Here is a 14,479-nt window from a genome sequence, read left to right on the forward strand (position 1 = left end):
AAGTAAAGCATTTTCAGCACTGCCTTCATGTTGTGCTGAGTGAGAGCTGGCAGTCTGGGAACGCAGATGTGAAGATGCTCTTCAAACTGCTGCATTGCTCTTTTTTTTCCTCGGAAACCTTGTAGCTCCTGCTTCTGTAATGGTTGTGCCTCTACAACAGATGACTGTGGTCTCTTAGGCAAATGTGGCTCACGCTTATATTTTCTCCTCTTCCCAGTGCTTTATGGGCAGGATGGCCTACATGCATCATGTGAGAAGAAGTACTGCGGCCGGGGGAGTAAGTGTGTTGTGAACAAGGACACCAATCAGCCCGAGTGCAGATGTGTAGAAGATTGCAGGTCCAGCTACATGCCTGTGTGTGGATCTGATGGCAAGTTTTATGAAAATCATTGTCAACTGCATCGAGCCTCCTGTCTGCAGAGGAAGAAAATCTACATTATCCATAGCAAGGACTGTTTCTTCAAAGGTAGGGCATCATTAAAAATAAACACTTCGATTGAACTTTCATCACCCATCTTGCCATAATCCTGATAAATGGCCAAATGCTATATTTTATTTCTAAGAGATAAATTTTTCAAGGATGATTTATTCTAGGATGCTGTAGAACATAACACAATGTTTTATGCAGGTATTAAGCATCTGAGTGTCATCATCATCCAAACCATAATCAAACTGGGAACTTGTAAATAATTAGCTTCCCTGTGTGCATTGTGTGCACTGTAGTTGTGTCAGTGCTTTCAGCTGCCAATGTAATGAATTTTTACAACTCAGTTCATCTGGTAAGGCTTTGAGTAAGACAAAAGAACTTAAGAAAAAAATATATGGATTTTAAAGAAATTGTTGCAAAAAGTGAGAAACAAAAACCTACATAGGCAAAGGACATGGGCAAAGGAAAGGAGCTGTTTAGGTGAAATAAGAGGAGTGGGAAGTGTACTACCAGAAAAGAGTTTTAAATAATTTCAAAGGCAGTTCTGGTTACCAGTAGGATGCATGCATCTTCATCTGTTTTACTAGTTCAGCAGCAAATTTCATTATCGTCGTTGCACCAGATCTCCAAAGGAATGGAGTCCTGTATCATTTTCATTAATATCTTGTATGCCATGTACCATCCTGTCACAAATCAAGTGAGGCTGCGGTAGCAGGAGCTTGTGATAAAATACCAGGGAGTGGAAGAAGTCATAAATTATTTTACTTCTAATGAGAGACTTTATAAAGGCCTTGCTAGAGTGTGTCTTGAAAACTCATTGTCAGTATATGACTCTATATACCTACAGAAATATTTGGGTGGGCTTTTGCAAGTATATCCAGTGACATTTATGTGATCAAATATGAAAATAATTCCTTTATCTACAGCTCACTGGCCACCTGAGCCCCTGAGGAGCATTGCTGTATACAGAGCTATCCATCTCAGAGTCTCTTTTATAAACATGATGCTAGAAGAACCTATTTAAGAAACAAGAGGCTGTTCAAAGAGTCTTATTAATATATCCTCGTGATACCCCTTGGAGATAGAAAAGCATTACTGTTCTTATGCCTCTAAGGAGACTGAAACCAGCCCCAAATTTCAAGAGCTGTCTGGTCACAACTTGTTACAGCATTGCAAGGTCTCATTTATTTTGGAGATCTGGCTGTGGATGGGCCGGAGGAACTGGTAAGATGGTCAGAGGAATGAATAGGTGAACACCAGCTGCACTGGGTTAATTTGTCACAATCATGCTCTAAATTTACCAAAGCAGATAATTAAGTCTAGGATCAATAGACCTTATATGAAATTAATAATGGAAAAGGGGTCACCTAAAGGCATATTTGGAGGAATAGCACATGAGCAAGCCAAGTTGAAGAGGGATTTTTGCTTATCACTTTAAAAAGGAGCATCTATAAAAGACACTTGTGCCTTGTTCCTCGTGTTGGTGTTTCTGCCTCTGGGGTATCAAGATGGATCAGGGCACAAGTCTGTGTAGAAACTGCCTTCATCCCTGACAAGACGCAGGTGGGGCTGTAGCTTGAGAAACCTCTCAAGGAAAGGAGAAATCTTTATTTCAGAGATGCTCAGCAGCCACCCAGCCACACTTGAGGCATGAGGTCTTCTTCCCCTGACTCCCAAAAAAAGTGTCTGCACTTTTTTCTCATTCGTGTACATAGCCCACCTTTTTACAACAGTGCTTCTGGCCTGGGTTTTTATTCATTCCTTATCACATACAGTGTTAAAGAAAATGAGTTCTCATTGCAGTAATCAGTGCCTCTGCAATGGCTGTATTATACCTAATGATACAATGTCACGCTTGAATACTTTCCTGAACATACCATGAAATGATGTCAGAAAGTAGTAGTTTTGTGTCCCAGTTTAAAGTAACCCTTAAACTCTTGCCATAGAGCACTCCTTAAATCTGCTTTTCAGCAGAATAACAGATTTATGGAAGGGAAGAAAGAAACAAACTCACTTCTCTTCCTGCATGAATAAATAAAAAAGTACTTCATACCGCTGTTTGCGGAGATAAAGTGTAGGGAAAAAAGTGTACCTTAAGGGGAGAATATTTAGCTTCATCCTTTGTTTCTGCCATACAGTTCCTGAGTAATATTCTGTGTACTTAAATCTCCTATTTGTAAATCAAGAATGATAATGTTTTCTTTTAAATAGAAATTTGCAGTAAGCAATTAAGCTCCAGGTTTATAAGCAGCATCTTAAATGCAATGTAAAATGTAAGATTCATGACTGGAGAAAAACCTTAAAGCTGCAAAATGTGTTGTTTCAGCAGGTTATTAGGTGTACATCTGCCAATAGACACATGCTTGCTTTGTTTTCTGTCAAGTAGATAGCTTAATTATTTGAGTACAGTTAGGCTGATGAGTGGGCTGTCTCATGGGAGTTCTTTGTCCCAGTTGACTTGTTCAATTAAGACTTAAGCCCCTGCAAAGAGCTGAGGGACAGCACAGATTGTGTCTGCACTGCCAGTTTGCCCAGTTATCAGTAGAACTGGCTGGCCTTGAAGTATGTCAGAGATCAAGTCACTTTGAGATAGGTCTGTCCACAGTAAACTGATAACAAAGAAAACAGCAAAGATCTTGTTTTCTTTTGTATATTTTGGGAACAGGGTTTTTTTTGTCTTTTAATGTATTCATCTAATTAAGTGCTTTGTAAATACTCGTGTGTGACCAGATGCATTGCTTGATTTGTGCTATGTCAACAGCATTTAATTCTGTACTAGAATTAGGACTGGGAAGAGCAGAAGAGAAATTGAATCTGAGCAAATGACTGACTTCTGCTTTGCCCAGTCTAGAATGGAATGGCTTCTTGAAACCTTAACAGTCCAAGAAGTGAAAAAGTCTTGTGTAGTGTACCTTTAGACATCCAGATTCCCCCACAGGGTTGTTTGAAATGAGTATGTGTCTCTGAAAACAATCTGGACACACACACACACACGGAGGACCTGCTGGGTCATTGTAAGCCACATTGAAACATTGGCCCTCTGGTATCAGCGAACGTTGGTCAATCTCAGCAATCTTGCATTTGAGAAAGATTTCATGGAGAGAGTCCTTGGTGTGCAGACTTTGGGCTGAGCTGGCCTCCATGCCCAGGGCTTGAGCTGCCTGGGCTGGCAAATGGACAACACATTCAAGATGGGAGTTGTGAAAATGTGTGTGAAACAATGAGTAGTCTCAACAGGAGATACCCCCTCAGGCTTCATCCACAGTTCCCCAGTGCTGCCATGCAGAAATTTGCAAATGCCATCTCTTTTTCTCAGTTGGCAAAATGAATGATAAATAGATGTAAAACTTCATTTAGAAGCTGGGAGACCAAAAGGAAATACTGTAAAATAAAAGTCTTACATCCAGAGATCTCAAGGGACGTGTCACTCCTTGTAGCTCTTAAAATTTTCCTTGATCTGATTGTCTTCACTGATGTGAAACCTAGTTAGGTTTTCCCATAGGAAAATGTTCTATTTAAGACTTCTGTACTATATGGGATGTTTTATTTTATATATTTTCATTGTCTTGTGAGTTTCCATAGCCATTTGATTTGAGTGTTTGTGAGTTTGACTAAGCAACAAAACATATGAGGGTAAAATGCCTTTTGCCAAAGAAGATAAGAAAGAAGCTTGCCTTCCCCAAAAGCACCACCAATACCCATGAAAACCAGAAAGATATCTGTGCTCATAATGACAATTGTCCCACAGATGTCCAAACTGAGCAATTGGCCTGGAAATGTTCCTATTTGAATAAATGCCTTGGATAATGCAACCATATCATTTTAGCACAGTGATTTGGACTATGCTTTGCTTTCCCATAGCAGTAGTCTTCTTTTTTCCAATTCTATTCATTTTTCATTCCTTTTGACACCCACTCTGCTTCTTCACTCATTTTTTATCTCATTATTTTTGGCCAGTAAAAGCTGCACACATACCATTCAGTACTGTTTTTATCCTCTTCCTTTCTGCAGAAACATCAGAGCAGTGCATTTCTCTAGCAGTGTACATACATTAGAAAAACTCTTTAGAGCTATGCTTTTCCATTTTCAGGATTTAGGAGTAATTTTTTTTACTTCTTTCTTTCTTTCCTTCTCTGTCTACTCTTTTCTGCAAGATCAGCAATCCTAAAGCTCTCCTGCGTCAGCGAAGCCCCTGCTAGAGGAAGGCAGCCACGCTGCTTGCCCAAATTCATTCCTTATTTTCTATGGTCCTGACATCCTTCCTTTATCCAGGTGTATTGAGGTTTTTTTATAAAAAGCTCAGCTTTTCTTGCTGGGCTGTACAGCAGCTTTGAACTGCAGCTACTCAGATTTAGTTTGTTCTCTGGCATGGGTTCAATCCAACTTAGTTGACCAAATTCTTGAACTTTCCATTATGTAAATGGTCTGTACCTGTGCCAATTACTTTATTCATTTTTTTTATCCATTCAGTCCACTTCTACTGAAGCTGTAATTTTATGAGATCTGACAGAATTTTATGTGAAGAGATGGGGTACTATAAAAGCACATTCATGTCTGATATCCCGGTCCTGGTCTCCTCCTTCCTCCAGTATCTCCCAAAATGTCAGTAGTAATTTTTTCAATAATTTGTTCTCATTGCTTAAAATATTTAATTTTTTTTTTCTTTTAAGTAAATACGTGACATTAATCTTCCTCCTCGTACAAGGTCAGTCCTTGCTTCCTAAATCACTTTGTACAGGTGTTTTGAAAGAAATCCCTATGGAAAGCCACCTGCCTCTCTCCTCTCCATTACACACATGGTCACACTGCTGGGTTTGAGCTGTTCGTTGTTGCTCAAAGCAATGTTTCATACCATGAACTTATAGTCTTCCAAAACATGCACATTAAAAAAGGGAGAATAACTCATTCTCTCATGACATTTATGTGCATTCAGTGTAGAGGATGGCACAAGAGGAGAATGAGAAACAAGAGGAAAAGCTGAACTGAGAGGTTCATCCAGGTTGTAAGGAGATGATTTTCCCATGAGGATGGTTCAGTGGGGACAGTAGGCCACCCAGATGCCACCTCCATCTCTGAGGGCTTTCAAGATCTGGCTGGTGACATCCCTCAGCAAACTGGTCAGACGTTACACTAAAAGTGCAAATGCTGAGGCCTCTTCCAACCCATTCCGTAATCTTACAATTTCGTGGCCTTAAATGGCATCTTTCATTTTGCACTTCTCATCCATCTTTCCTCCAGTTCTTAAAAAAGTTTCTTTGTAATTATGGAAAATTATAATCTTCTCTATGTTGACAGAAACTTTTCTGTGCTTGAAGGTAAATAAATTACAAACTTGGACAGAAAACAACCACTCCATGACCTGGGGCTGAATTCATATCTACTCAAGATTACTGCAATGATACATTGCACAAGTTGTTAACTTGCTTAGGTTATTTCCTCTGTACTTTATTCATTGTGCGTGTGTTAGTTTGGTGCTTTGTTACTTCCAGAAGTAATTTGTTCTAGAGAATAGCATTTCAAAACATCTCTGAGAAGGTGCTGAATGTTTTGCTCATTCAGTGCTTGCAAAACAGACGATCCTGCTCCATTGGCTGGTTTGCAGACTGAAAAGAAATCTGCTCTATTTAACATGCTCTATCTTACCAGCTGGAAAATTTCTGAGTGTGAACTAATGGCAGATTTCCCAGCTGGCAATTAATATTTGCTGATTTAATTTTGCAGCACTGCTGACAGGCTGCTTCGGTGGCAGTGAGATGGATTCAGAGCTATTGGGAGACATGCAATTAATCCCTCAGGGGAGGAGGCTGAGGTCTTTGACATGTAGATCTGGCCTATAATGATCATTTCAATGTCCAATGTAAATATATTAGGAGTTTCAAATGTTATATAGAGAGATAAGTGCTATGTATATTGGAGGTCTGTGTTTGCTCTCAGCACTGATACAGTTCTCACTGTACTGAACACTTCAGTGCTCTGACTACCAAAGGGATTTCTTACTATTCCCATGCTGCTTTTTCAGCTCGCTCCACTGAGTCTTTTGGGGAGGGAACAATTTTACATGGCTTTTCATGCTCAGTCCTCTGAAAGTATGATTGACAACTTAACTCCTTATAAACAGACTGTATCCATCTTTGGGCTAAATTATGGAAATTCCATTGATTTATGTGAGGCTGTGAGTATGAGGTAGTCTGCTTTTAGCTTTGGTAATGGGAATTTTGTCTAATTTTAGAGAATTTTCCCTCTTAAAAGAACTTTTCTCACATTATTGAAATTCATGGAAGGGAAATCTTGGCCCTCTGAGTCAACTGTGAAACACTCCCTAATGTAGTTGGGCTTTAATTGGAAATGAAATACCAATATTAAGAGTGTGGAAAGTTTAAGCATAAGAAAATGAATCAAAATTGGGAAAAGTCCTAAAGACGTCCCACAAAAAGTCATGATGCATCAAGAGATGCATGTAAGAATTAAAAAAAAACAGAAAGGAAGATCTTTGATGGTAATCCTGCCAGTTCAAAGGAAAATGAGACTGGAACACTGCAACATAGTCGAACAAAAGGCGAATCATGCCCAGTGCAGCTTCTCGTGGCTATATCATTACTTGCTTCTGCTTCACCAAATCTGTTTTCTTGATGCTTCAGCTCTACATAGGGAACAGTGACAGGTTTCAGATATGGAGAGTAAAGCTGAAATGGGGGAAAACATACCATGGATGAAGCTACTGGAAAAAGTGGTGTTCTCTAAAGTGATCCCCATCCAGTATTCCTGGTGGTTTTATAGCTCCAATTTGAGGCAACGGCTATTTGGGGAGCCCAGGGGTAACTGTAATGTGGCCTTTTGTTTTTAATATGAAAGTTTGTTTTTTACAACAGTCATACAGCCTGGGCCCCCGTGAACAGTTTTATTTGGTGACTGCTATCTGTTTCATGTTTTTTAAAGAGCAATCTATTCCAGTTGTCAGTCTTGATGTCTGTGGTCATAATATCTCCCATAAAACCAAACAGCTTCATATTAGGTATAAACTAGTGAACAAAGGAATTAAAGGGCATATCAGCATCAGTATTAACATCTTACAAAGAAGAATTCTGACTTTTTGTCTTTAAAAAGAAAAAAAGTATTTCCTCCTTATACTTTAGGGTGTGCTGGTTGAACTGCAACCGCTTAAGGCCATAGTTAATGAAACATGCAGGCTGTCTGCCTTGCTGGAGGACCATGCCAGCATCAGTCACTGTTCAGGAACACCTACTCTGTATGAATGTAAAGGCAGGTATGATAGGTAGTTAAGAAAGAGGTTTGAGGAATAGTTTATCCATTGAAAATAGAAAAACTGAACCTCTAACTCCGTGACATGAAGGAGGAAGATGGTGGCATGAAACAGTCTCAGTTTAAAGCATCCAGATTTGCAGCTTGGTGTTGTTGAGGGCAGAGAAATGCTGTGCAGCTTGTTATTCTTTAGGATGGCATCTGCTCAGCCAGCACAAAGCTTGGCAGCAGAAGACCTTTGCTGCGGCAATTTCAAGGAATCTGAGAGGTGATAATGAAGCTGCTTTTGATGCATAGCCTTAGCAGTTGTGATGGAGAATGAAAGCAGAGGAAGAGGATGGAGGAGGATGGGAAATCAAAGTAAAGGATGTGGGAAGAGACACAGATATGTGGCTTGAATTTGCTGGTTGGAGTTCCTGTGCAACCTTTGCTACTGCTGTCGATAACACTAAATATGGCAAAGGATGTTTGTCTTTCCGTTTTATCTCTTTGTTGTGTGCTGTTCGCATCTGACACATGCTTGTCATGAATTATTGACAGTCTGGACTTACTGGCCACCTCACTTTTCTTCTCTGCACATCTCTGCCTTCACGAGCCCATGTGAAATACACTGCTCCCCATGAACATTAACACTTGACGCCGTGAACTAATGAATGATCTGCTAGTGATTCAAAGGCTCTTTGAGTAGAAACTTTTTGTTTTGTTAAAAAGCCGTCATGGAGAGGAATTTCAGTTGTGAAGTGCACAGTGAATTAGAAGAGCATCCATTGCAGTGTTTGTGTAGGGATGGGTGCTGCAGTGATGGAGGAATTTCAGCCCTGTCCCTTCTCCCAGTGCTGGTGTGGTGGCCACTCTGCAGTAAGGGATGCAGCATCCAGTCGTGGCTTACCGAGCTGCAGGTGCCAATGGCCTGACTGCTTCATGTGAATTAACACTGATGCTGCTGTTGGCACCGTCCTGCGGGGTCTACTCTGCCGTTGGAGTGTACGTGTAAATCCCACTACCACTAATTGACTGGGGATCAATCACAAATTAAGGAGTAAGAGGAAAGTTTCCAGGTGAGATTTAAATGGGAGGCTTTTACTGATAATATTTTGCCTTTTCTATCAAAGTGTCCTAGAATGCTTTACAGAGATTAATGAAATAAACCTCACAACACCCTGGCATGCCAGGAAAATAGCAATGTACCCATTATAGAGGAGGAATTGCAGTCTAGAAGAGTCAGTGACTTTCTCAAGGTTGCAGAAGAGACTATCAAAGCTCTTGTTAAATTATTCCAATTCTAGGTTCCCCATTCCTATAAAATCTCTTGGCATATGCTGCTTTTCCTGTAGGTTTTGCAACGGTGAAGGCAGGTCGTTGGGCTGACTTGGCCTACTGAATGAAGGATACAACAGGTAGTAGTCAGAGTTGTGATCATGGTGTTTAATGCCTGTGAGCGTGGAGTTGTGCTGTTCTTGACACACAGGACATGATGTTTTGAAAACCATCCAACTGCTGTACTCGCATAAAGAGATGCCCCATATTCATGGGAAAGAAAATGTCGCTTTTTTGCAAATGCAGTTGTGGCCTCCTCATAATGATCTTGCTGAACAAAAAAATCCCCAAGGTAACGAATGTGTGTGGTGTAGAAAACCACAGCTCACTCTTCTGCTCTTTCAGTTAAAAATTCAAAGGAGGAAAGACCCACAAAATGTGGAGGGAGAAAATGGCTTGCTTACAGTTAGATTTAAACGTCATGCCTCTTGGTGTGACAATTCCAAAGGAAGACATTTGTTTTCCTTTTAAGTGAGGGTTCTTTTCACTGAAAACGCACTGATGAGCTAAGCAAAGGTTCACCTGCAAGAGGTTTGCCATGCAGTTTGCATGCAGTTTGTCACTTCCTGCAATGACTGCAGTCTCTTGTCAGGGTCTATCAGAGTTTTCCTCTTCTCCCTTGCTTGCTTTTTGTCTGCCACACTGTCAATTTAGTTGAGCTACTGAACGCAGCTGTTTTTCAGAAATAATATGAGGAATTTTATTTTTTAAATTATTTCAGAGTAACATGTGAAATTTTAGGGAGTAGTTATTTATTTATCTTGCTCAGAGGATTGTGATCAAGGTGTAGAAAAGCTTAAGGGAAAAAAGTGTATGCAAAATATATGTGGGACTTTTGCTTTGCTACTAGAGCTCAGGCAAGGCTCTGCTGGAGCAGCATCATCACCTTTCTGCAACAGCTCACCAGGGAGGTTTGATGCTGGTGTTTGGAGGAGGTGTCAGTGCCCTGGCACTGCTGTGGTTTTTCCCTATGGGGTTAGTGCACATTCAAGGACCTTGTGGGTACAAGTTCAGTCTGGGCGCCTTTCTCCAATGCCAGCTAGTCTCCTCAGCAGAGGTTTCCCAATGGAAGCCACGATGCCGAATGCCAGGCATTACTGTAGTTTTCTTTCTTCCATTAAATCTAGAGCAAGCCAAATGCTGTGAAAACATTTGCAGAGAATATTTAGTTGTACTTTCATATGTAAGCACTTTGGCTGTATCCATGGTCCTTTAGTTTGCTGTTCATGAATATTTTAGCAAATTGGTTTACTAACAGGAATGTTGCCAGGAAGCAAATGTTCCTGAATATTTGTAGAAAACTGGATTTAACTTTCTATTTGCAATTACTTGCTGTGGAAGCCCCATCTTAGTGCTCCTTTGGGAGGACTAGCATAGCCAATTAAAGCAAACCTTGTTTGGAAATGTGATTCTCGGAACTTGCCTATGAACAAACTCAATCAAAGACTGGTAGTCAGCTGAACCAGCTGTGGAGAACTACCCCTCGGCATAGCACCTGGGTGCCTTGCAGGTAAACTGGTAACAATGGCAAAATCTCTGGTGGGTATTATTTTTGTATCACACCTGTGTTCAGGCTCTTCTGAATGAAAGATTTAGAAACAAATATTATTGTTTGAGATGTCCCACATAATATGAACATCTTTGAAGGGTAACTAGTCTCTGGGTTCTGCTGTGTTCCTCTGGCTTGAATTGTAAAACAGTCAAAAATAAAATTTCTGTGATGCTATTTTTATATGGCCAGTGTTTGAGTATTTATACTTGAATTCTAGAATAACATGGAAAGAAAAATCAAATGCCGTGAATATCCACTCAGCTCAAGGACTCCAACTGCTGTGAACTCACTGGAAGTTGTGCAAAAGGCTGCAGCAGCATGCGATGGGCATTGCACACTCAGGTACTTCTGGGCAGTGGCTTCGGGGATGCTCCTGCACAGAGGGCAGACATTTCTGTTCACTCAACATGGAGGATTGTCTCCATCACAAAGACTCCATGGTTTATGCTGTACAGACAAATCACAACAGTGCATGGTGAGGAAGCTGCTCTTTCCTATAGGCTTGAGGCCATTGGTGAAATGGCACTTGGGATGCCTGCTTGGGGTAAAGGAGGTTGAACTAAGGAATGTTTACTGCTTAGAGCATAAAATCCATGCTATAAAGCAAAGCTAGTGGTTTTGTTCCGTTTGTGCACTCTGAAACATGCAGCCCTTGTTTGAGGCACAGCTCCATGGGGCTGCTCCTGCTCTGTGGCATCTCCCACCTGCCTCCTGCATTTGTCCTTTGTGTCCCAAGAATGGAGTAGCCACTGTTAACAAAATGTCAGGCTTCTGAAGCCCATGATTATCTGTGGCTTTCTGATGCTGAATGGTTTTCATGCAATTTGCTTATTGGAGTGCAGGTGTGTGGTGGGGAAGTCATGCTCACAGTGGTGCCCCTCTCCATCCACAGCTTCCTGTTACTTTCCCATTTGTTCCCTATAGTGGTTATCATCAGACAATATTCTTCACCCTACTGTAGGCATGTGGGATATGTGGCCATTTTCTGGAGAAAATTATTTATAACAGTTTCCCAGAAGCAAAAATTCAGCAGTCAACCTATCTAAATGCAGCAGGTACAACTCAGGTAGCATTTTGGAAGAGCTCTGCATCCAACACATATGTGAGATGCCCAGCACATCTGGAAAACATCTGCCTTGACTCGTAATTTGGCAGTGACATTCTTGGAGTCACTGTGAAACAGAGCCTTGTGGAAAACATTTAATACTCTTGCACACATTGTGTTTTGTTTTAATGATAAAATAGCTTGTTAGGTCCAAACAAACTGGCAGAAAATCTTGCTGAAGCTGTGCAGCATTGAGAATGTAAAAGACTATTAAGAGAAAAACCTCAACCCCTCTGAACCCATGAGATTTTGGCTGGTTTTTTTCTGGAACGGATCTGAAAGATAATGAAGACATTTTGTGGCCCCACATTGGCTTTCAACTGCATTTCATTTTACCTAATGAGTTGGTGAAAATCAGAGTGCAGTTACTTTGTGTTCACTCTAAAAATGTGAACAGACTGCAGTTGTGGGTTCATCAGTTATAGCTAATCCTTTGGCTCTTTTAAAACAGAAAATCTTCATTTTCCTTTGTGAGAGGCGGTGTGGGCACAAGCAGTGTTTGGGGCTGCCCAAGCCATAGTGACCTCAGGAGAGCTGTTGGAGCCCTGCTCCTTTCCAGCAGCTACCTCCCAAATGCATCCCCTTTCTGGCCTGGAGGGGATTTTTGGCAGAATTTTTTTTTTAAAGTAATTTTTTGCTACTTTTTAAAATCTTTGGCAATTTCTTAATGGACAGACATTATTCAAAGGGGTTTTGTGTTTTCAGGAACGCTGTTGACTTCTCTCTCTCTTTTTTTTCCCCTTGCATTGTGCTGAGGTGTTTTCACTGTGTTATGAACTGACATTTGGCTCCTTTTCAGTCTGGTTGCAGAGCATGTGCTCTGGAGTGGAGAAGGCCACATTTATATATTCAACACTTCTTTGCACTCACTTTTGTTTTGGAGGCTTCGAAAAAGATCAAGAACTGGAGAAGTGTTTAACACATGCTTTGTTATCTTGTTATGGCCACAAGAATGCCATCTGGTTTATAACAGCATCTCATTTATACTGTTTTGTCTACACACCTGAAGGCCTTTGGTAATCTAATATCTGGGAATGTAGTAATATAATTTATTTTTCCTGACCTTAACATACATAAAATACTAATAATTATCCCAAAATCACACTTGTGAATGGGAACCAAACTTAAGATAGGAGCAGCCTTGAATCCTGAAATCTTGTCTCGCTCAAGAAAAAGCCCTCATCCCCAACAAGGAGCTAGAGAACTCTGGCATTTCAGACTAATCAGGCAGAATTCCTGCATCTCTAGATATCTTTAACCTGTTTACTGACATTTTGTTCACATAATCTCATAAAATTCTGATTGGATCAGAAAACAGCCTAGAGCCACTTCTGCAAAATGCCTCATGAAGTGTTTTGACCTAAGAATGCAAGATCTTTGTATAAGTTTCCTATGGAATATCATATCTCTTGTCTCTTTAACTTCTGTGATTTCCTCCATTATCATTCTAATTTTCTACTCCTTTCAGCAACCCAGTGAACATTTGCATACTCTTGGTGCCAGGAAACAGACTGCCATGCTCTTTGATTTTCTTAACCAAGCATAAACTGGAGTCAGCCTGTAAGAGTTGCAGAGATACTTACTTGGATGTTTTTTTAGCTGGATTTCAAATGTGCCTGTGTAGAGGGGCCTGTTGGTTGAGGTGCGAGTCTCAGAATTGCTGCTGTACCCATAGCTGCCAGGCAGGAATGAGACACTGCAAATAAAAGTGAGGAGACCATCATTAGTAGCAGCACTGAGTCACTTGGACTCTTCCTCAGCTATATCCTTCAGTGTAAAAAAGCCCATGGTGACTTTACCCAGGTTCAGAAGAATATCTGATGGCAAAATGCTTCTATAATCAGTAAGTTAAAAGGAAACGTGAATAAGACAGTGATTGGAGTTTTAAAAAGGAATATCAATATTTAGTTGAAATGAGGAAGAGCATTTTGCAGGGTCATTGGAAGTTAAATTCAAGGCTCTGTAGATGACTGTAACTCTCTCTTTTGGCAACAGAAGATAGGATCTTTGTAAACTGCTGTGACTTTTGAATGATAGAGCTGGAAAGCCAAAAACTCATGATCTAAGGAAGGTTAAAAAAAATCTAGCACAGTGTATTGAAGAAAATACTTTAGACTGTTGTAGAAATAATATTCTAACTTAGTCTTGGTCTGAATGAGCTCTTGAGTGAGTTGATGGTGTCTAAAGCCAGGACAAGTGAGGTTTATGCCTATGAAGACATTCCAAATACTGACTAAACAGGAGATTTATTGATGAGTTAGTTTCTGTGATATGTCCTGCCTTTATATGCTACATGAAGCCACGTGAGTTTAAGGTACCTATTAGCACCTGAATTAGGGGTTTTTTTTGAGGTTTATAAAAACCCCAATGCTTAGCATTGACATAGATCTTCTACTCTGAGAACACTGTGGAGTGAGGAAACTCCTGAGTACTCGGGAAGGTGTTAATTTTTCTTTCATTATTGAATTTGACTTGATACTTGTTACAGTGGGAAAAAAAACCTGAATGTTTCATAACAAAGAGCACAAAATGAGTGAAAATATTAGCTATTGGTTTATTGCCATTATATTTCCACTGGCAGTTTACAATTATCTTTGAGGAAAGCGCGAGCTCAATGACAAAATTGTGTATCATCGGTGAAGACTGGGGGAATTTAGCACTTGCAACAGGTAGAAACTGGAAGCTTTCTTCCCTCTTTGTCTTAGTACCATGAATTCTCCCCAAATTTTAGTAGCAGTGAGGAACAGTAAGGATGACAGATGACCAAGAAGGTTTTTGTCAAGCTAGTGGCACTTATAGCTCCGTGCTCACACGTACT

General features: G+C 40.4%; 1 protein-coding gene across 2 annotated transcripts in view; it reads left to right on the forward strand.

The window, feature by feature from the left end:
* The window catches only part of FSTL4 (follistatin like 4), a 229,182-nt gene that overhangs the window by 70,306 nt on the left and 144,397 nt on the right, over positions 1 to 14,479 (forward strand). For both annotated transcript variants that reach the window (XM_062002672.1, XM_062002673.1), the window contains exon 3: positions 218 to 466. In XM_062002672.1, the coding sequence (XP_061858656.1) occupies positions 218 to 466 (249 nt within the window). The remainder of the gene's footprint in view (positions 1 to 217; positions 467 to 14,479) is intronic.

The sequence above is a fragment of the Colius striatus genome, chromosome 9 (assembly GCF_028858725.1).
Source record: "Colius striatus isolate bColStr4 chromosome 9, bColStr4.1.hap1, whole genome shotgun sequence".
Taxonomy (NCBI): Eukaryota; Metazoa; Chordata; class Aves; order Coliiformes; family Coliidae; genus Colius; species Colius striatus.